This window comes from Antechinus flavipes, chromosome 4, assembly GCF_016432865.1.
Source record: "Antechinus flavipes isolate AdamAnt ecotype Samford, QLD, Australia chromosome 4, AdamAnt_v2, whole genome shotgun sequence".
Classification (NCBI taxonomy): Eukaryota; Metazoa; Chordata; class Mammalia; order Dasyuromorphia; family Dasyuridae; genus Antechinus; species Antechinus flavipes.
Genome location: NC_067401.1, coordinates 112,706,101 through 112,727,487, shown reverse-complemented (window position 1 = coordinate 112,727,487; position 21,387 = coordinate 112,706,101). Strand labels below are relative to the sequence as shown.

At 42.1% G+C, this 21,387-nt stretch overlaps 3 protein-coding genes across 6 annotated transcripts; 1 reads left to right on the top strand and 2 right to left on the bottom strand.

Annotated features, from left to right (window-relative positions):
- Window positions 1–141: 141 nt before the first annotated feature.
- On the bottom strand, window positions 142–3,358 carry S100A14 (S100 calcium binding protein A14). Its single transcript, XM_051994031.1, has 4 exons — window positions 3,114–3,358; window positions 2,297–2,424; window positions 1,248–1,394; window positions 142–962 (listed from the first exon to the last, which is right to left on the bottom strand). Exons 2-4 carry the CDS (start codon window positions 2,324–2,326, stop codon window positions 825–827), a joined length of 315 nt encoding a protein of 104 aa, XP_051849991.1. The 5' UTR covers window positions 2,327–2,424; window positions 3,114–3,358; the 3' UTR covers window positions 142–824.
- A 2,165-nt stretch (window positions 3,359–5,523) lies between these two features.
- S100A13 (S100 calcium binding protein A13) lies at window positions 5,524–17,039 on the bottom strand. Of its 3 annotated transcripts, XM_051994027.1 has the most exons (4): window positions 16,903–17,039; window positions 16,349–16,539; window positions 15,367–15,571; window positions 5,524–5,756 (listed from the first exon to the last, which is right to left on the bottom strand). In XM_051994027.1, the coding sequence occupies exons 3-4, from the start codon at window positions 15,517–15,519 to the stop codon at window positions 5,613–5,615; spliced, it is 297 nt and encodes a 98-aa protein (XP_051849987.1). In that variant the 5' UTR covers window positions 15,520–15,571; window positions 16,349–16,539; window positions 16,903–17,039; the 3' UTR covers window positions 5,524–5,612. The 3 variants fall into 3 exon arrangements, with proteins under 3 accessions (XP_051849987.1, XP_051849988.1, XP_051849986.1); XM_051994028.1 differs by lacking the exons at window positions 16,349–16,539; window positions 16,903–17,039 and adding an exon at window positions 16,091–16,193; XM_051994026.1 differs by lacking the exons at window positions 16,349–16,539; window positions 16,903–17,039 and adding an exon at window positions 15,890–16,002.
- A 126-nt stretch (window positions 17,040–17,165) lies between these two features.
- S100A1 (S100 calcium binding protein A1) lies at window positions 17,166–21,128 on the top strand. 2 transcript variants are annotated; one of them, XM_051994036.1, is made up of 4 exons: window positions 17,170–17,284; window positions 18,723–18,782; window positions 19,811–19,964; window positions 20,815–21,128. In XM_051994036.1, exons 3-4 carry the CDS (start codon window positions 19,824–19,826, stop codon window positions 20,956–20,958), a joined length of 285 nt encoding a protein of 94 aa, XP_051849996.1. In that variant the 5' UTR covers window positions 17,170–17,284; window positions 18,723–18,782; window positions 19,811–19,823; the 3' UTR covers window positions 20,959–21,128. The 2 variants fall into 2 exon arrangements, with proteins under 2 accessions (XP_051849997.1, XP_051849996.1); XM_051994037.1 differs by lacking the exon at window positions 18,723–18,782 and having other exon boundaries at window positions 17,166–17,284.
- The last annotated feature ends 259 nt before the right edge of the window (window positions 21,129–21,387 follow it).

Genomic DNA, 21,387 nt, shown 5'->3' with positions numbered 1-21,387 from the left:
AATAAATTGATACTCATTAATTTCTATTACTCACTACTACTGAGTAGCCATTTTCAAGACCCATACCACCACCTCCCCATGAGGTTTCAGGTCCTCTTTCCCCCCAAGATCCAGAAGAATGTCTTAAATCACATCACCATATTTCTTTTTTTTTTTATTAAATCAAATGATACAAAATAACCATCATTCCATAAATGCCCCAAGCACCAAGCCCCCTACCCTCAAATCACACCTTCCCTAGTCCCAGATCAACCATTGTCCCCTCTGCCCACTCCTTCCTTTTCTAAAAGGACAAAACCTAGAAAGGTTAGGGTCCTAGGATATGTGGGTGAAAGAGGAGAGGAAGAGGAAGAAGGAAAGGAAAGGAAGAGAAAGAAAGGGACCTGTCTGGCTGGACGGTTATGCTTTAGAAGGGGATGAGGGCCAAAAGCTCATTTAGCACCACATATACAATCTCCTAGCTCCCATGCCTGTCCCTCCCTTAATGAAATCAGTCCCCAACCCTTTCTGAATGCCCTCTCCACTCCAGTTCATGCCACCATTTTCCTTAAAAATCTGACCCTCCACCTTGGTTCCCCTCCTGTACCTCCTACTGTGGGGAGAACCCCAATTCCACCTCCCAAAGTCCTATAGAGCAGTCAGTGGGATGAATGCCCCAGTAGGAGAGGAAGATATACACAAAGCCTTGGGGGAGGGAGGAGAGGAATAGGGTGGGAAGCTAGGGAAGAAAAAAACTTTTATTTTTATGTTTACACAGTCTCTGGTGGGGGGAGGGGGCTCCTTCCCACCCCTTCCCAAGACTCCTGGGTGGTGGTGGGGGAGGCTCAGTTTCCCCGGCTCAAGTTCTCTAGCTTCACACTCTTGGCTGCTTCTCCGATTAGTTCCCAGAAGCTTCCAAACTCTAACTTGGAGTCATTGCAGCTGCCCAAGTTGGCGATTTTCTCATCCAGCCCACAGCTGCCCTGAGGAAAGACAGGGAGTGGAGCAGAGGGGAGACACCCACAGCTCAAAAAGACAGTTTCCATCCCAGCCTTCCCACCCCACCCCACTCCACCCCTCCAAAGAAAGACATGGGCCCAAGGAGGGGCCCTTTCCCCCCCAACCTAAGGAGTAGGATAATCAATCAACAAGGATTTGTAAGCCCAAAGTTCTGCTACCCAAATTTAGTGGGGGGGGGAGGGGAGAGAAAAATGGGGGAATACAAATATCCACAGGGACACATGGTTCAGGTGCTAGGTCTTTCATACCGGCATAAGATGGGGTAGCTGCTGGGTGACCAGATCTCGAAGCTCAGAAGGTGTCAGCGTCTCCTTCTTCCCCTCTACTGAATACTGATGAAAGTTTTTGATGAGAGTTTCGATGGCCCGTTCCACGTCGCTAAATTCCTGGGCATCCTTAGGACAGAGGCAGGAGAAAGAGAGACAAAATCAAAGAGCTGGTTCCCACCCTCAAGATCCAGGCTCAACATAGAACATCCCATTTAAGGAGAGTGTTCTGGTTCTGCCTGGAAATCTCTCTCACCCACCCACCAATGACATGATTACTATTTATAGGTTCATCCATTGGTCCAAACACCTTGCTCTGAAAATCCTATCAATCTTCTTCTTCGACTCTATCAATCCTCCCCATATTTTTCCCTTTTCTGGCGGCCCTCTCCCCAAACCATAGAAGTCTCCTCCTTCTATTGAGTGCCACTCTAGAAAAATGCAAGGCAAGAGAGGGACACAATCCACTCAGTCTCTAGCTTTCCACCTTCTTCTTTGTCCAGAATCATTCTCCATTTTTCTCCTGGTGCAAGTTTTTCCCTCTGCCCCCAACCAGATCCACGTGGGAAGCCTTGAGTAATAGGTTGGGCAAACCTGCCCCCCCCCCAACTCTCCCAGCCAGGGCAGGTCCCAGCACGTGGGTCCTGCCTGGCTGGCTCTCCCAGGGAAGGCTCTCCAGTGACAGACTATGTGGGAAAAAGAGAGCAGGTTCTTCCCTGTCTTTGGGAACTCTACACCAAGTTGTAAGATCTAGCTCAGAAAACTATGGAAAGGGGCAGAAGTCAGAGGGAATCCTGGTGAAGAGGGGATGAGGATCAACTAGAAGCCTAGGAGTTAAAGGAGGAAAATCTGGGAGTCAAAGGAAAGGGGGCTCAGTTTCAATGGAAGTTAGGTGGGTTCCAGAGTCAGAGGGAGGAAAAGAGTGGGAATGGGGTGAGGGGAGTCCAAGAGAGGACAGGGAGAAAGAGAAAAAAGGGTCTGAGACTAGTGAGGGATTCTAGGGCAGAAGGCAAGGGAATGAATGAACCAACCTCAGCATTTGCAGAATGACACTGTCCCATGATGACGTGGGTGAGTGGGCTGGGAACAGGGGGTCACTTCTTGGTTATCTGGGAGTTTTCTCCTATAATGTGTCTCTGAGGGACCAGTGGCTCATCTTCTGCTTGGCAAGTGTGAGAGATCTGATATGAGGGGGAAGCTGAGGATTCCATCTCCCCCTGGCCCCACCCACCCACATGACTTTGCCCCTCCCTCCAGGAAGCTGGAAAGGGGAGGTGGGGAGAGGGTCAGGGCCAGCTCTCCATCACTCCACACCCAGAAACACAGACACACATGCACCCGTAAGAAAGGGGGAAGTTTCTGTATCAGGATATCCCTTACTTCAAAGCCCTCCTCAGTCCTGATGTCCCCAGATTCTGAAATGATACTAACTTTCTTTCCTCAGCCTGGTCACAATATTATCCTGATTATCCTGTCCTCCAAGCTCCAATGCTACAATGTTTGGACCTCTGAGTCCCACAGGCTTCCTTCCCCTAAAGAAGACTCTAAAGGAGATGGGGTGGTGTGGCCCTCCTCAGCCCTAATGTCCCCAGAGTGCCATCTCCTTCCTCAGCCTGGTCGCAAATATTATCCTAATTATCCTGTCCTCCAAGCCCCAATGCTACAATATTTGGATCTCCTAGTCCCACGGATTCCCTTCCCTCTGGACTTTAAAGGAGATGGGTAGGGATAATATTAGTTTTTCTAAAGGAAGTCTTCTCTTCAAGGTTGGGGGCGAGGCATCCCCAAGAGCAGCAGTGGGGAGAGAGTTATGGGGACCCCATTATGATAAGGCATGGGCTCACTTACCTGCTAGGGCTTCTGGGACGGAGACAGGAGGAGCCGGCTCACCTGGCCCAGCCCTTATACCTGGGGGAGTGGAAAGGAGGAGGAGAAGAGTAGTAGGGAGGAGAGACGAAGAGGGGGAAGGGTTTTCAGTTGGGTTATGCCAGCAGCAGCTGCTGTACAGGCTAGGCTCGGAGCCAGAGGGTCCGCCCCTCTCTTAAGAGGGAGGGACCAGAAGTCCAGAACCAGGCTAGGCAGGCTGCCCCTCTGACCCAGACAGGACAAGGGAGAAAGGAAGCCTAGGAGACCTAGCAAGAGAGCAGCATCGATGGGCATAGGAATGGGGATGGGAGCTGGGGAATGGGAAAGATAACAGGAAAATTCAAGGCCTAGGAACTAGGAAAACCATTGTCGATAAGAGAGATTGGGAAGAGGGAGGAGATGGGGAAGCTGGGGAGGGAGATGGTCAGTGACAGGTGGTACGGAGATGAGGAAAGGTTTTATGAGTTTGCCCCTATCTCCAGAAGACAGGATACAGGAAATGAGGGAGGGTCGGGGGAAGAGGGAAAGGGCCATGGTACAAAAAGTTAGTGTAGGAAGCTGGGACTCTCTCCCTAACCTTCCTCAGTTGCTTGGGTCACTCTGCAGCTGATTCCTGACCTGCTGAACTAGGGAAGGGAGAGGAGTCAGCCGAAGCTTTGCTGTACTTTTGAGAGCCCGCCCCCACATTGTATGAATTTGTACAGTCATCCTTTTTTTTTTTTTTTTTTTTTTTTAGGGGACTCCCTACAACTGCTCTGTTAAGAGCAGTTAAAGTTTAAGGGATTTGCCTAGTGTGGGAAGAAAATGACTTGACCTAGAGTTTCCTAAATCTGAGACTGGCTTTCTGTCCATTTTAATGTTTGTTAAACTTTAATTTTCCTCACTCCAGCCTGCTCTATTTTCAGGGTGGGAAAAGTGGGGTTAGTGGGATCAAGCTGCAAGGAAGGCACCTTGTCAAGAAATCAGCCTGATACATTTTTGCACAAGAATGGCCAATATGAGAATTTGTATTCTGCTTGACTATGCCTACTTATAAGGGCTTTTTAATTGTTTTATTGAAGGAAAATAAGAGACAGGAAAAAATGCTTATTCATTGTAAAAAAAAATACATTTTTTATAAAAGATAGCAATAAAAAATTTACTTCAAAAAGAAAACAGGACCAGCCTACTATTGGGGAGCTGTGGTTTCTTTTCCTCCTTGAAGATTCCTCTGGATAGGATCTCAGTAGAGATGTTAAATGGGGTTCAAGTGGGAAGGGGCAAACATGGACTCCAACTCTCCAAACTGGTTAAGTTACCTGCCACTCCCTCACCTCCTCCAACAAGAAATTTGGTAGAGAACCCTCTAGTTCTTGGAGCAAGTTTCTTGGAAGAACAAGACCTTTGCACCTCAGAAACCTTACCTAGCCCTTCCCAATTGCCATAGCCCATGGCACGGTCTCCCTGTAATCACAGAAAAATGTAAGATAAAGAGAATGGCGAGGGAAGCACAGGGTAAGGGAGGGGAGTGAGGGCTTTTTCTTCCAAAGCTCTGAAACTATTGAGCGGCTGCTGGACTTCTCCCTCCTAGGGTTCTCAGTGTGAGTCCCTCTGTGCAATTGTTTCAGCACAAACTGCCCTGCCTTTGCCCCCTCTTGTGGCAAGAACTGTCTCGGACGTTTTCAAGAGGTTTGAAGATGGATAATAGCTATGTTCCTGTATTCCTTGATCTGGAAAAATAGTCAGCTCATGGAGAGGAAAGGAAATGAGTGAATAAAACTCTAAAGTTGAAGCCCAAATGAGGGGCAAACATCAAGAATGCTAGAGCCATGAGCCATGCTATAGATATCAATAATTCAGCATGCTAGGAACCAGGTCAGTGGGCATTCTTAACTCTCCATCAAGCCAAGCCTCCCAGAGACTCTCCCTGCCTCCCTTGCCCCTTCCTCCTGAGTTGCATTACTACTGGCCATTCATTCACTCAACAAACATTTATTGGATGATACTTTAGTCAATGCAAGAGGAAGCATTGTGTAGTGAATAAAGAGATGGCCTTGAAGACAAGAAGATCTGGTGGAAGTTACCTTGGAAGCCAACAGGCTATGTGACCCCAGTCAAGGTGACTCTCCCAAGCTATAAAGTTTCCTCAGAGTTTCCAATACTGATGAAATCACAGGCCCACTTCCTAGCTGTACTGTACGCAATCCAGGCCTTTTATGGGTATCACTTGACATCCTGACCTCAGTTTCTTCAACTCTGAAATGGAATGTCTGCCTGATTGACAGAGTAATTGTGATGACTGTCCTTGGTAAACCTTACAGTACAATGTGTCACTCTGCCTCAGGTCCAGCACCCTTTCCTGAGCCCCAGAAGGAATGTATGAAGAATCTGGGAGGAGCAAGAAAAAGCAGACTTGTATTTCAAGACAACTTTATTAGGGGGACAGCAGGGACAGCCACGCTGCCTTCCCCTACTCCCCACCCAAACCTCCCTTCATCAGCTTCACTTCTTCCGAATTTCTGCAGCTTTTTCTTTCTTCATCTCCTTAGCCAGTTCCCCAATAAGCCTCCAGTATTCATGGAACTTGAGCTCAGAATCCTGATTCACATCCAAACTCTTCATCTTCTCATCCAGGGAGCCCACATCCTATGGAAACAGAGAAGGTGTGTGGGGAGGGGCAAAGAAGAAGCCTTAGGGGAGAGAAAATGGAACCTTTATAGAATGGCAGAACCAAAACAACGGTTTTTCCCAGTCCAAAGCTTCCCAGACTGAGTTCTAAAAAAGCTTAGTATTCTCAGAGATGGGGAACAGGATTTTTTGCAGGAAATTCCCAATGTTAATATTTTTCCTCATAAATATTAAATATGAAATTACGTATCAAAAATACTACTTATAGGGGAAGCAACATGGTGCAGTGGATAGAGCACCAGTTCTGAAGTCAGGAGGACCTGAGTTCAAATCTAGTCTCGGACACTTTCCACTTCCTAGCTGTGTGACTCTGAGCAAGTCACTTAACCCCAATTGCTCAGCAAAAATAAATAAGTAAATAAATAATTACTATTTATGCATTGTTAGGGCATAAAAATAGACTTCATTTCCCCTTATCTTGCTCTAAAATTTCTCCAGGTCCTTGTTTATCCTGAGAGAATTCTATACCCATAGATCAGGGATTCTCAATTTTTTCCATTCTCAACTTCTTTTCACCTGAGAAATGTTTCCATTCATTGATAACATAATTTCACGATCCCCACATTCAGTTATAAGACCCCACTCAGTGATGACCCACAATTTAAGAAGGTGGGCCCTAGATCAGCATTTATTGTTGCTTGAATGTTTCTCAGCTAGGTCCAACTCTTTTTAACTCCATTTGGGGCTTTCTTGGCAAAGATATTAGAGTAGTTTGCCATTTACTTCTCCAGCTTATTTTACAAATGGGGAAATTGAGGCAAACAGAGTTGACTAACTTATTCAGGGTCACACAATTAGGAACTATCTAAGGCCAGAATGGAACTCAGGAAGATGAGTCTCCCTGACTCCTATACCACCTAGATGTTCTCAGTATTTTATGTGTATGTATAATTATGTATTATATACATTTATTATATGAAATAACTAATTTCTATATAAATCATATTATATGTATATTGTTTATCATATAACACTATATTTAAAAATATAAAGTTGACTCTGGACAAATTAGCTCAGAAAAGCAAAAAAAAAAAAAAAAAAGGAAAGGGGAAGATACTTTGAGCTGAATAGGTTTGTTCTGGCTCAATTGTGTTTGGAAAGGAAGATCACAGATTAAGAACTAGAAGGGACTTTAGAAGTCATCCATTGAAATATTCTTAATTTAAAGATGAGGATGCTGAGGACCAGAAAGAAAGGACTTGCTAATGACAGGGCTAGATTCAGACCCCTAACACAGTGTTCTTTCTAACCCACTAATAGGCAGGGATTTCGAATCTGTGAGCTTTTGCTTTGTACTGTTTTGTTTTAATATTCTGGTAAATATATTTTCACAGAATTTGTTTCACTAGATCCCCAAAGGGATCTCCAAAGGAGCCCAAGACACTAAAAAGGTTTTAAAAAAAAAACCTCCAAATTAGAGAAAATGAGAGGAAAAGGTGGGGATGGGGGAAAGTGAGGACAGAGAATAGAAAAGGAAAAGGACTTTAGACCTTGGTCATTCTGTTACCAAATGTTAGGGCATCAAGACAATGACAAAACAGGACAGCCAATGCAAATGTGTGCCTATCCTTGGACTCTGTCCAAAATAATCTTGACCCATAGGAAGAGTTTTGGAAGATCAATGTATCAAATCAGGGCTCAGAAAACATGTGCTACTGTAACAAAGAGGAGAGTTGAACAATGTTGCATTTTGTGGAATCATGTCTCCAATCACTGGTATTCTGCCTGAACTCCTTCCTTAATTATTAACATACTTTCATTTTGTAATACTCTCTGTCTCTGGGATTTTGAAAGCCTTGCTATCACTGTACAACTCTGGAGTCTCTATTCCCAGTCTCTGTTAACCCAATCCCTCCAATGTCCCACTTCAGATCTACCCAATCCTTCCACTGTGCTATCTGGTATGCCTGCTCCATAATTAACAAATCCACTTTTATCTTAAATCACTTCCTTTTTCACTCCCTCCATCTTCTTGTACTCTGAGACCTGGCTCCCTTCTGATAACACAGCAACCCTAGCAACCTCTCTTAACAATGGTTAAATTTTCACTCATAACTGTAGTTATTAGTCATAGTAGGGAGTTGGAATATTCTTTTCTCTCCATTGCCACATTCAGACTCTTCCTCTACCAACATCACTCAATACATTCTCCTCTCTTCCCTTGAAGCTTATTCAGTTCATATTTATGACCCAAGTAAGATTTTGGTAGCTATAATCTACCTTTCCCCAGGATACTGTCTTTCCTTCCTCAAAGAATTTAGTCATTGATGTTTGGTCTCCCTCCTCCCCAATTCCTGCCCTCATACTAAGGAACTTGAATATACATATTGATATTTCCTTAAATACTCTAAATTCTCAGTTAATCTATTCTACAACCTATTTCTACATTACACCTCAGATTTATCCAAAGATGGTCAAACTTTTCATCTTGCCATCATCCACAACTATTCCACTTCTTTGTTCATGAACTCTGAAATACCTTTTTTTAAATTATATTTTGTGATTCTGTCTTTTATTTTGTCTTAGGAACCCCCCAAACCTTTTCTTTATTCTCACCATGACTTCCAAGTTCTTCTACCTCTCAGTTCTTTCCCAGGCCATCTCTCCTATACTAATTGTATTCTTTCCTATTTTAACCTTTTGGGTGAAATAATTCAATTCTATATTATTCAACTCCCTTGCCTCTTGACATACTGCTGAACATACCCTACAAAGCATGGTAAGATTATTCCCACCTCTGCTTTTGCTCCTATTCTAGTGCTACTGCAGAAATCTACAGAAAAATCAAGAAACCATATTGACTGGGTTCACTAAAAATTAACATTACATAATATCAACTGGGGCCTGACTGTAACAAAATAATCTTTTTATATCTTCACAATTAAATCCCACATCAACTTTTGCCAAATCTTTTCATTGCTCCCCAAACTTTCTAAGGATTCCCTTTCCTCTATCCTCTTAATTAAAAACCCTGTCCTTGTAGCTAGCCAGGGATAGCTAGTTGTACAGTGGATAAAGCTATGACTTGGGAATCAAAAAGATCTGAATTCAAATCCTGTTTCAGACACTTACTTAGTTTTCTGAGTAACTGTGACTCAGTTTTCTCATCTATGAAATAAGTATAATTACAAGCAGCTACTTCACAGGATTGCAAGCATCAAATGAGATAAATATAAAAATGCTATAGAAATGTTAACCTTTATTATTATTTCACTGAAAAATTTGAGTTCTCTCTTCTCTCGTCCTCATCATATATTACTCAGATACCTTTCCCTGCTATCTCCTCCTTTACTTTTGTCTCACATAAAAAAAGTGGTTCTGCTTGCCAAAGTTCAAATGTTCAAGTGATCCAATTCTATTCTGTCCCCCCCAACAGATATTTCCCTCTATCACTTCTGTTCTCACACTAATCTTCAGTCGCTTCCTATTAGTTCCTTCCCTGATGCCAATAAACACGATTATGTCTTTACCATCCTCAAAATAACCCCAACCATCTTGATCCATCTATCTCTCCTAACTATAGTTCCATTTCTCTCCTCTCTTTTGTGTTCTTAAACTCCTTGAGAAGGTCATCTATAAATGGCCATTTCTCTTGTTCTCATTCAAGCCAGTGAATAGCTTTCAATCAAATCAATCTGAGTTTAAATTCTGTTTTGGACATTGCTTAGCTGGATATGTTTTAAGTAAGCCACTTAACACCTCTGTTTGCCTCAGACTCCTTAAGTGTAAAATGAGGATCAAAATAGCATTTATGGCAGAGCCAACTTGGAAGAGTCTTGGATGGCTAGAAGCACTAGCACACCGGAGCTTGGAGGTACAGGAGAGCCAGGGATTCTCTATTCACCATTCGAAGGTGGGAAAGAATGCTTGTGGTGCTCACAAACTGGAGCACAAGCCAGGAGAGCAGTGACCATATCTTACCTTAAATCACATCATTTTAGAAGAACTAAAAATTTATAAACTCCAAGAACTATCTCTGAGAGCAGAGTCAAGAAAAGACTGAAATTCAGGATAGTGCCCTCTCTCCCCCAGGAACAAAGTCTCATTTTAACATAGAGTTAAAGTCAAGAAGTAGACTGGGAAAATGAGCAAACAACAACAACGATAACAACAAAAACCCAACCATAGAAAGTTACTGTGGTGACAGGGAAGATCAAAACCCAAACTTAAAAGAAGATATATTTAGAGCCTCAAAAAAAATGTAAATTGGTATGAAACCCAAAAAGAATTCCTGAAAGAGTTTTAAAAGGATTTTAAAAGTCAAATAAGACAGGTAGAGGAAAAATTGGGGAAAGAAATGGAACTGATGCAAGAAAATCATGAAAAAAGAACCCACAGATTAGTATCAGAGGGGCAAAAATACTGAAGAAAAAAATACTTTAAAAAGCAGAATAGAACAAATTAGAAAAGAGGCAAAAAAAAAAAATGCACTGAATAGAATAATTTCTTTTAAAGTAGAATTGGCCAAATGGAAGAGTAAGTACAAAAGCTCATTGACGGAAATAATTCCATAAAAACTAGAATTGGGCAAATGAAAGCTAATGATTCTAAGAGACATCAAAAAAAAAATAAATAAACAAAATCAAAAGAATGAAAAATAGAAAAAAATGTGAAATATCTCACTGGAATAACAAACAACTGATCATACGGGATTCAATAAAGTTAAATGATTTACATTCCTACATGGAAAGATGATACTTTCTCTTTATTAGGGAAATTAGAAGTATACATAGAGAGTGCAGGTGTGAGTTAAATATGATTAAATGATACAAAAAGATTTAAGGAGTGAAAAAGAGGAATGCACTGAGAGAAGGGGCAAGAGAAAAGTAAAATGGGATAAACTATCTCAAATAAAAAAGACACACACAAAAAAAAGGCTTTTACAATGGAAGAGAAGATGGAAAAGGTAGGGGAAGAATACTGGAACTCTTCTTTCATTGGAATTGGCTCAAGGAGGGAATAATATGCACACTCAGTGAGGTATAGAAACCTATTTTACCCTATAGGAAAGTAGGAGGAGAAAGCAATAAGAGAAAGGGGGAAAGATGAGGACTGATTGAAGGGAGAATGAATAAGGTCACAACAGATATATGATTTAGACATAAAGGCTGATATCATGAATAAATTAGGGGATCTTGGAACAGTCTACTTGTCAGATCTATAGTTAAGGGAAGAATTTGTGACCAAAGAAGAGATAGAGATACATATGGGATGTAAAATGGATGATTTTGTTTACATTAAATTAAAAAGGTTTTGCACAAGCAAAGAAATTCAGCCAAGATTAGAAGGAAAGCATAAAACTGGGGGGAGGGGAAGAAGGGAAGATTTATAGCAAGTTTCTCTGAGAAAGGCCTCATCTCTCAAATATATAGACAACTGAGTCAAATTTATAAAAATATAAGCTATTCTCCAATGGATAAATGGTCAAAGGATATGAACAAAAGTTTTTTTTTTTTTCAGATTCTATCAAGTTTTCTTTTTTACTCTTTTTTTTTATTAGTTTTTTTTGTTTTCAAAACATATGCATGGATAATTTTTCAACATTGACCTTAGCAAAACCTTGTGTTCCAAATTTTCTTTCCCTTCCTCCACCACTCCCTCCCCTAGATGGCAAGTAATCCAATATATGTTAAATAGAACAAACAGTTTTCAATCAAAGACAGATAGATATATACATACATGCATATATACCTTTATTGATTAGAGAAATGAAAATTAAAACAACTCTGAGGTACCACCTTATATCTATCAGATTGGTTAATATAACCAGGAAAAAATAACAAATATTGGAAGGGATGTGAGAAAATTGGGACATTATATACTATTAATGGAGTTGTGAACTGATTCAACCATTCTGGAGAGCAATTTAGGACTATGCCCAAAAGGCTACCAAATTGTGCACACTCTATGACACATTAATACCACTACTAGGTCTGTATTCCAAAGAGATTTTTAAAAAAGGAATAAAACCTTAATAGCATCTCTACTGGCAAAGAATTGGAAATTGAGGGAAGGCCCATTAATTGACAAATGGCTGAACAAATTGTAATACATGATTAAAATTGAATACTATCATGCTATAAAAAATTATGAGCAGCTAAATCACTATTGATAGAGAAATGCAAATTAAAATAACTCAGAGATACTATGTCACATCTATAAAATAGGCTAAGATGAAAAGAAAAAATAATGATAAATGTTGGAGGGAATGTGGGAAAACTGAAACATTAATTAAATGAGTTGTGAAATGATCTAGCCATTCTGAAGAGCAATTTAGAACTATTCCCCAAAGACTATAAAACTGTGCATACCCTTTGACCTAGTAGTGTCACTATTGGGTCTATATCCAAAAGATCATAAAGGAGGGAAAAGAACCCACATGTGCAAAAATATTTGTAGCAGGCAAGAAATTAGAAATTGAGTGGATGCCCATCAAATGTAAATTATGACATATAAATAAATTATGATATATCAATGTAGTGTTATATTATTATTCTATAAAAAATAATGAACAGACTGATTTCAGAAAACCCTGAAAAGACTTAACATGCACTGATGCTGAATGAAATAAACTGAAGCAGAACATTGGGCACAATAACATCAAAGATTATGTTATTATGTCAACTATGATAGACTTAGCTCTTCTCATCAATTCCAATTGGAAGTTCAGCCAATTTGGAAGTGAACCAAAACAATTCCAATAGAGATGAAATAGGAAATGCAATCCCCCTCCAGAGGGAGAAAAATGTAAACTGAATATGGATCAAAACATAATATTTTCACTTTTTTTCCCCTCTTTCTTTCTTATGGTTTTTTTCCACTTTTGGTCTGATTTTTCTTGAACAACATGACAAATATGGAAATGTGTTTAAAAGAATTGTACGTATATTAACCTATATCAGATTGCTTCCTGTCTCGAGGAAAGAGGAGGTAAGGAAGGGAGTGAGAAAAAATTTGGAACACAAAATCTTACAAAAATGAATGTTGAAAACTATCTTCATACATATTTGGGGAAATAAAATACTATTGAGGGGGAAAAAAAGAAGAAACAATAAGCAGGAGGGTTTCAGAAAAACCTGGAAAGTCTTACATGAAATGATCCAAAGTAAAGTGAGCAGGATTAGGAGAACATGGTACACAATAACAGCAATATCGTAAGATGATCAACTATAAGTGATTTGACTATTCTCAACAACACAAAGATTTAAGACAATTCTGAAGGAATCATGATGAAAAATGCTATCCACCTCCAGAGAAAGAACTGATGAAGTCTGACAGCAGATTGAAGCATACTTTTTTTTTTAACTTTATTTTTTGGATGTTTTTTGGAAAAGAGAGTCTGTGGGTTTTACCATAATATAACTAATATGGAAATATATTTTATATAATTGCATATGTTTAATCTCTAATTGCTTACTTTCTCTGTAAGAAGGGATTATGGGAAGGAATTTGGAATCCAAAATTTAATTTTAAAAAGAATGTTAAAATTGTTTCTAAATGTAATTGAGAAAAAGAAGATTTAAAAATTTTAAAGATATCCTCACCACATTCTTTTTCTTCCTTCCTACCTGAGATAAATATATATGCATAAACACACAAATATATGTGTAAATATAAATACACATATGTAAACATATATGTCTCTGTAGTACCTATATTTGTATGTTGTTGTTGTTTCAGTTCAGTGCAACTCTTTGTGATTCCACAGACCTCTGTCTAGGGTTTTTTTGGCAAAGATATTGGAACGGTTCACCATTTCCTTCTCCCATGGCAAACAGTAGCCCAAGGTTACATGGTTTGAAAGTTTCTGAGGTCTTCCTGACTTCATCTAGTTGTGTATCTGTGTATGTATGTTCTCTTTCAAATAGTTGTCTGTTATTTCATTTGGAATAACCCTATCTTTGAGAAAAATGCCTGCATACTATAATAGAGCAACATCTGCAGTTGGGGATTCAAATTGTTCTAACATGTATTGGTTGTTACGTGACCTTAGGCAAGCCATTTAACCTCAAAATGCCTCATGTCACTTTTTAAGATTAAATTGTTGAAAAGTTGCTTATGTACCTTCTTATAAGAAGGAGGGAATTTCTATACTATTGAAATCATAAGTCCAGTAAAACACACACACCCCTAACCTTACTATTTTTTTGTTGTTGTTAAGCAGTTACTAAACTCAGGGGAATGAGGATGATGTAAGAAACCCAGATTTCATCTAGACAGGCATTTTATAAAACCTCTTATGCCATCCTTATGCTAGAAGAGAACTAGTTAGATTGACAGTAAGTTGAACAGCTGTGCCCAAAGACTGTTGATTGATCAATATCAGTATAGAAACTATCTATCAACATGTTTCCAGCCCCATCATCAGCTCATTTTTTTTTTTGTAAACAACTTGGATACACAGAAACCATGCCTATCAAATTACAGATGATGGATGAGACTAGGAAGAATACCTAATAAGTTGTCTAACATAATTAGGATGCAAAAAGATAGCACAGATAAGTTGAAACTAAGATTCTGTGGTGATATACAATACTCTCTTTTTCTTTTCTACTATATATGTGAAAATGTCCATTTTTTTAAATGTTATAATTTTTTAAATTCTATAATGCAATTCAAAATAATGAGCTCCTTATCACTAGATGTGACAATTCTTAGCCCAGTGCCTGCCATACATTATATTATAATTATATTACATATAAAAATTACCTTACATATAAATGTTGGTTATTGATTAACAAGTATTCTGTTTTGATGGCTCATCTGTTAGGAATATTATAAAGACAATTCTGTTTGGGATATACTATCTCTAAGATTTAGCTATATGGCCTTGGGAAAATACTTGTGTCTTGTGTCCTCATCTATAAAATAAAAAACTTGCATTAAATTATAATGAAGGTTCTTTCTGGATCAAACATTCTAGGATTTTAAGTATTTATAGAGTACTTACCAAATGTCCAGCATCATTCTACCCCATATGGAGATTTTTTAAAGTACATATAAGACATAATTTCCACTCTCAAAGAATTTATGGTCTAGTCAGGAAGAAAAAAAAGTCTTGCTAATGCACAGCGTTAAATCTCATTGGAGTGATAGTCATGGGCTCACACTCCATCACACTAAGACAACTGCATAAAATCACAAGACTTCATTCATCCAAACCTAAGTAAGAAGCAACATGGCATGTAAGGATCAAGGCTCAAGTCCCAATTCTGACCCATACTAGCTGTGTGACCATAGGCAAGTCACTTAAACTCCCTGTGCCCCGACCATTCCCTAAGTGACTATTTGCAAATCTATGTCCTTGGAGACAGCTTCCAGTCTAGTATGAAATCATGGGATCACCCTGGGCAGAGGCCAAGAAAACAAACACATACACTGCTTTGTTCAATTGCCTTCCAGAGTTATATATTGCGAGCACAAGCTGTAACACAATCACACTCACAAACACACTTCCACACCCACAAAGTGGCCTACAAAATCACATCCATGCAGCCCATCACCCCCATCAGGAACTACCTTTTCTCTGTCACAGCCTCCTCCCAGGTTCCCTTGGGATCCCAATTACCTTGAGGAGGTGAGGCAGCTGCTGAGTGGCCAGATCCTTAAATTCATTGACACTGAGGCTGCCTTTCTTTCCCTCTCGAACAGCAAAGGTGAAGAAGGTCTTCACCACTGTCTCAATAGCTGTCTCCAGCTCTGTGAGTGGCTCAGCAGCCATGAAGTAGGCTAAGATGGGAAAGCTTGTTCTTGAATTAACAGTGGATCTAAAGCTGGTTAGGAGAAAGGAATATCCAAAAGTAACTTCTAGGAGGAACACTGCACAGGTATTACTTACTCCTTCCCCCAGCTGTGTTATATATTCTAGAACTCTAGAAAGAGAAGATCTGTTCTCATCTCTGTGAGGAGTCCCGGGCTGGGGAGCTTTCCTGTGGGGTTCTTTTATGGGGAAGGGGATATCTCCCTTTGTGGGCAATCAGGCTGGCAGCCTGTCTGGAATCTGGCACCCAGATACACAGGGTTATTTAAAATGCCTTAAAATGCAGTGGGGTGGGGTGGGGTGTCAGGGTAGTTCAGAGATGCCCTCTTACCACTCCATCCACTAAGGGACCCAGAATCTGTATTCCACACCACAATCTGTGTCCTTCAAAACCCGCCCCATGGGAAATAGGGCAGGAAGATAAGCACCCTCTCCAAAATACAGACAGTTCCAAAGTTAAGCTAACGGTAATAGGTCCAGGCTACGGGCTCCTCCCATCTTTTAAGCTACAGAGTAGGAAGCAGGAACTAACAATCTTCTTACGGTCCCCACAGTTTGGTTCAAAGAGGAGAGAGAAAAAGGGAAATTCCAAATCCTCCCTAACTTCCATCTAACACTCCTCCAACCAGTTCATTCCCTTCCTGGACTAGTTTCCCCACCCCCTGACCCAAAGTTACTTCCTGAAAGTTCAGTTCCAGGACTGGGGGGAGGACACATCTTTTCCCTGGGGAAAAAGGAACCCTCCGGCACCCCACCCCAAACGGGCATCTGTAGTAGGTTTGATACTCACTCTCCGCTTTGCCTCCAGCAAAAGTAGGGATGGGCTGAGGTTTATAAAAGCCCTGGAGGTGGGGCTGAGAAGCCTAGGTCTGTTGTGTATATCCCGAGGTATTGAGTTTCCCGTGGTGAACTTCGGCTAAGGGCACGCCCACCCATCAGCGCAGCATCAGTTCTGCACAATTAATTTAGCCCTCTTTTCCCCTGCAAACAAATGTCAAACCTCACTTTCCCCGTCTCATGCACCGTTCCAGGTCCAGACAGCCCCCCTCCCCTGAACCTGCATATGCAAACCCCCCAGCATCCAACCAGCTTTTCCTCCAAATCCCTCACTTTCCAATTTACTCCAATCTCCCCCACCGCAGTCCTTCAAAAAGTCCTAATTCAGCTCGCTCTTGGTGAGTTGAAAAAGTACTGTGTTCTAAAGAATTCTAGAGAGGCCCTTATTTGAAAAATTCCCAGAGAGGTCCCCTTCTTTTTCCCCTCAATAAGGCACTGCTATGGACAGTTACAGGGCACTGGTCCAAGGACCAGGAGCGTCCAATATCCTGTGGTCTCAGATCTTACCTTTCTTTCTCTCCCCACTGCTTTATCCTCCCTTGCCCTCTCTGTCCTGTGCCAGGGCTGAGTTAGCGTCAACATCAACTCAGACCCCCGTAGATTGCTAGCATGCATGTGGAGAAAGGAGTGTTAAAGACCCAGACCTGGGGGAGGAGGTAAAACAGGGCCAGTTTGTCCCAGCCCTGGAGACAGAGGGCGCTTCTGTCTGTTAGCTGGCTGCTTGCCCCACTGGCTGTCAGCCCGATGAGGGGGTGGAGCTAGAGGTAGGAGGGGGTGTCCAGAGTGGGGAGAAGAACTCCTGAAGTGAGCTCTCCCCACACCGACTCTGGTCACAGGACACATAGCTACGTCCCTCTCATCTGCTCCCCCTTCAGCCCCGAACCCACCCGTGAGTATTCTGCTTTTTGGGGTACAGAAGGTGTGCTAATTATAAGGGGGATGGTGGTCTTCAAGAGTCTGAGAATGGTGCTCAGTTGAAGGGGGCTACTAGTGAGCAACAGAGGATTTGGGGACTGAGTAAAGAATCCGAAGGAGCCATCCATGGAGGGAGGACTGAGTTACCTGGGGGCTGAAATGGTCAATGTAACCCCTTCCTTATAGAATGACTCCCTTTTGGCTGTGGAATCCCCAAGATTGCCCCCTCAATCCTTAGGGCTTCATCTCTTTCCTGGGTTTGAGAGTAAGGGTTGAGGCCTTTACCCTGCTTTCTCTGGGGGTAAAGTGGTTCTGGCATGAGCCAAGTAGACGATAGATAAGTTTTAACTGGACAGCTGTTCCCAAGCCCAGGCTTTCTTCAACCCCCAAGGGTTCTGGAGGAGCAGGGGTTAGGGGAGACAGGAGAAAGGGGAGGCTGAGACTCCAAAATAGGAGGACTATTCCTTCACTCCAAGTTTAACCCCCTAATAACATGCAAGAACCATAGATGAACAGCTTCTAAGAGTGGGCACCAAGATGGGGGGTGGGGGATTCTAGGAAGGGTGCCCCACTCACCTTCCTCTCTATTCTGTAACCCATTGCCTTCTTTCCTCTCTTCTCTTTTATTCCTAATTCCTTACTTTTTCCCCTCTCCCTCTGGCATTTTTCGACTCTATCCTCAAGAAAGACTCTACTGAGCTGATTCCACCATATATCACTCTGTACGCTCCAGGGTTTCCCAAAGGGTCCACAGGCATGTTTGTGGGGGAAACCCAAGGTTCCCTTGGCTCCTCGGGACCTTCACATCAGTGATCAGTGATGGGACTGGTAATAGGATAGGTCAGCCCTCCCTTTCCCCTTATCCCCCCATCAGACCCAGGCTTCAGGTTCCCATTCCATACACCCTCCCCTCTCCTTGGTCTCTGTAACAACCACCTCTCATGTCCAAAGTTCGGGTGACACTCACAAGGGATCCATTGAGGAGCTGGAGTGTCACCTGATAGGACCCATTGTCCATCCCCCCCAGTCCTGGGGAGAAAGGTGAGAGATACCTGATCTAGGACACCTGAGATCCCCTCAGAGGATGAGGGTGAAGGGGAGGGGGAAATGATGCTGTTTACTCCCAGAGCAAAGGAGTGTCCTAGGTTTTAAAACCCCCCTCTAATGTCATACCCCCCAATAACCTCACACCTCATCCTCCTTCCTCTTCTCTAATTTCTTATACTTGGCTTGAGACAAACTTGAGGCTGCCGGTGATTTCTGATCGCCCCAGCATACACTCCCATCTACTCTTCCGCTTCTCCAATTTAAGCTGCTGGTGAGGGAGTGAAGCTTGAACTTGGACCCCCAGAACAGAGCCCAGGTCCAGAGGAGAAGGATCAAGTATTTCTTTCTCCATTCTCACCATCCAGGTCTGATTAGAAAGAGTTGATTCTCAAGACAGACTTCTGACAGATTCTAAAGCATAGAAGGTGGGTATAAGAAGGCAAAGGAATTAAAAGAAGGGACTATACTATAAAATTCAGAGTGATGAGACTAAGGAGCTGAGAACCTCTGGGCAGAGGGAGAATTTAGGGAGATCCAACATAAGAAATGAATATGACACTACAAAAGTGGCCCTTCATCCCTACCCCCATTTGTTCTCAGTGTAAGGAGAGCAGGGCTAGTGTAGAAGAAACACTCCAGCCTGGGCAGGACAGGCTAGACCTGTGATAAAAATAGCACAGAGAAAGATTTGTCCATTCCTAAGACCCACCCTCATTCCCAGGGGCAGCTGCCCAGTGAGCAAGATGCCCTTTTTGTCCATCCACTGTTGAATTCCTCTTGCTCTCTGGTGCTGCCATTTTCCATTAATATTCGATCTCTAGGATACCCACAGTGCCCCCTCTCTACTCCCTCAGCTCCTGCTCTTAAACCTCCCCCCTACTCCTTACTCTGTCCCTACCTCCGGCCCTGTCTCTTTCCTTCCAGTAACTGCCTACCTTTGACCTCTTCTTCTTTCTCTGAATTTTTATTTTAGTTTTTAAACCATGGGGAGAGGGAGCAAAATGTGTGCTAGAAAGAAGCCCGGGAAATTTAGGTTCTAGCCTCAGTTTTGTACTAAACAAATATATAATCTTGGGCAAGTCATTTCTGCTTGCTAGTCCTCAGTTTACTCATCTATAAAATTAGGGAATTAGACTTCATCCTATGATCCTTTACAGGTCATAGGCCTATGATGTTCTAAGAGTAATGTTGAATTAATCCATTTTTGTCTTCTAAGAATAATAAATGAGCATGTAATATGTCAATTAAAAGGATAAATAATTAATAATCTTGAATATGGTCCTAGAGTATGGAATCCACGTCATGAAGGATGGAGTCCAAATTATCTGTATATGAATTATAAAACAAGAGTTTTAAGAGCCCAGGGCTCTTTTCTTTCTGACAGCCCTTGGCTTTGACCCCTGTCCCCCCAACCTCACCCTGGTTTGGCCTGGTGGGGGGTGCGGGGAGATAGGTGTGTTGCAGCCATGGGCTCGGAGCTGGAGACTGCCATGGAATCCCTCATCAACGTATTCCACGCCCACTCTGGCAAGGAAGGTGATAAATATAAACTGAGCAAGAAGGAGCTGAAGGAGCTGCTGCAAGCTGAGCTTTCTGGCTTCCTGGATGTGAGTGTTTGCTGGCTGAGGCGGTGGGGGAGTTCCCTAGGGCTCCTGGCCTGGGAGCCAGCTACTGGACTCAAGACTGAATGGGAAGCACCTACCTTTCCCAGTGACTTCTACATTTCCCTTCTATCATGTTCTCCATCCCCATACCAGCTTCTTTAACTCTTGAAAGTTCTTAATTTAATTTAAATTAAGTAATTTATTAATTATATTAATTAATTAGTCCCAAAATCTTTTAATTTCAATCATTTCAGCAAATATTTAAGGGTAAATTATGTGCACAGTACTATGATAGGCACTGATGAACCTAAAGATGAATCCCCTTGCCCAGTTCTTGAGTTCACACTCTTTAAATGGGTCCCATGAAATACATGAACTTTGTGAATCTCTCATACTTGTGAACTCCAACGAGTAAAGGTGTGAACATAAGCATTGTATCAATTAGTTCTACTTAGTACCTTGTTTCGGGTTCTGGCCCAAAACATTTCCTTGTAAGATCAGATCAAGGATACTGAACCATGCTAAATTAGATAATTATTATCTCTATCAACTCTAGTGACTTAACAGTTTGTAAAGATTCCAACACATGAAGATACAAAGTAGTCCAAGTTCCAGTTCAGACCAGTTTCCCCTTCCCATTCCATTCACACCTCCATCCCTTGCCCCTCTAAATTTCAATGTACTTGGCTCTTCCTTTTTACTCCCAATTTCTTTCACCTTCCTCTTAGTCACCCTCCATAATCTGGTTCAGGTTCCCCACCCTTCCATCCTCTCATTCCTCCCCAATTCTTTCTTCATGGCTTCTACAGCCTTCCCAGCCCTCTAAAACAAACCCCCTTGTCTCTTATTCTAGACCCAGAAGGATGCAGACGCAGTGGACAAGGTGATGAAGGAGCTGGATGAGAACGGGGATGGTGAAGTTGACTTCCAGGAGTATGTGGTGCTGGTGGCTGCACTCACCGTGGCCTGCAACAACTTCTTCTGGGAGAACAGTTGAGCAAGCAGCCCAGCCCTGGCCAGCACCAATAACCCAACCCCCTCCCTGCCCCCCTTTCCCTCCTTCCCTCTCCACTTTAGCCCTCCCTCTACCCTCAGACTCCCCCCGGCTTGGCCATAGCATTTGAGGAATACTGCTCCATTATTCATTAAAGGCTCATCTCCCAATAAGCTATGGTGTCTGTCTCCTTTGGGACTTGGTGAAGAAGAGGTGTTAACTCTCCCTGCAATCACTGGAAGGGGTCGTGACTCCCCTGAAAACTCCTGTTTCCAGGCTGCTCCAGGGATCAGGGGACCGGGTATTTGGGGTTCCAAACAGATGGGGGAGGGTTAGAATTGTATACCACAATCCCAGCGTACCTCATTCTCCGCCTTTGAAAGATGGGAAGGGGAGGAACTATATTTAGAAAAAAAAAAGACTAGGATTCTA

Bases quoted from the DNA above. Each gene is read 5' to 3' on its own strand.
- S100A1 (XM_051994037.1), top strand. From the start codon at position 19,824: ATGGGCTCGGAGCTGGAGACTGCCATGGAATCCCTCATCAACGTATTC. The intron at 19,965-20,814 runs GTGAGTGTTTGC...CTCTTATTCTAG, and splicing joins AGCTTTCTGGCTTCCTGGAT to ACCCAGAAGGATGCAGACGC.
- S100A14 (XM_051994031.1), bottom strand. From the start codon at position 2,326: ATGGGACAGTGTCATTCTGCAAATGCTGAG. The intron at 1,395-2,296 runs GTTGGTTCATTC...CTCTGTCCTAAG, and splicing joins GTCATTCTGCAAATGCTGAG to GATGCCCAGGAATTTAGCGA. The intron at 963-1,247 runs GTATGAAAGACC...GTCTTTCCTCAG, and splicing joins AGCTACCCCATCTTATGCCG to GGCAGCTGTGGGCTGGATGA.
- S100A13 (XM_051994026.1), bottom strand. The intron at 5,757-15,366 runs GTAATTGGGATC...CTGTTTCCATAG, and splicing joins AGCTGCCTCACCTCCTCAAG to GATGTGGGCTCCCTGGATGA.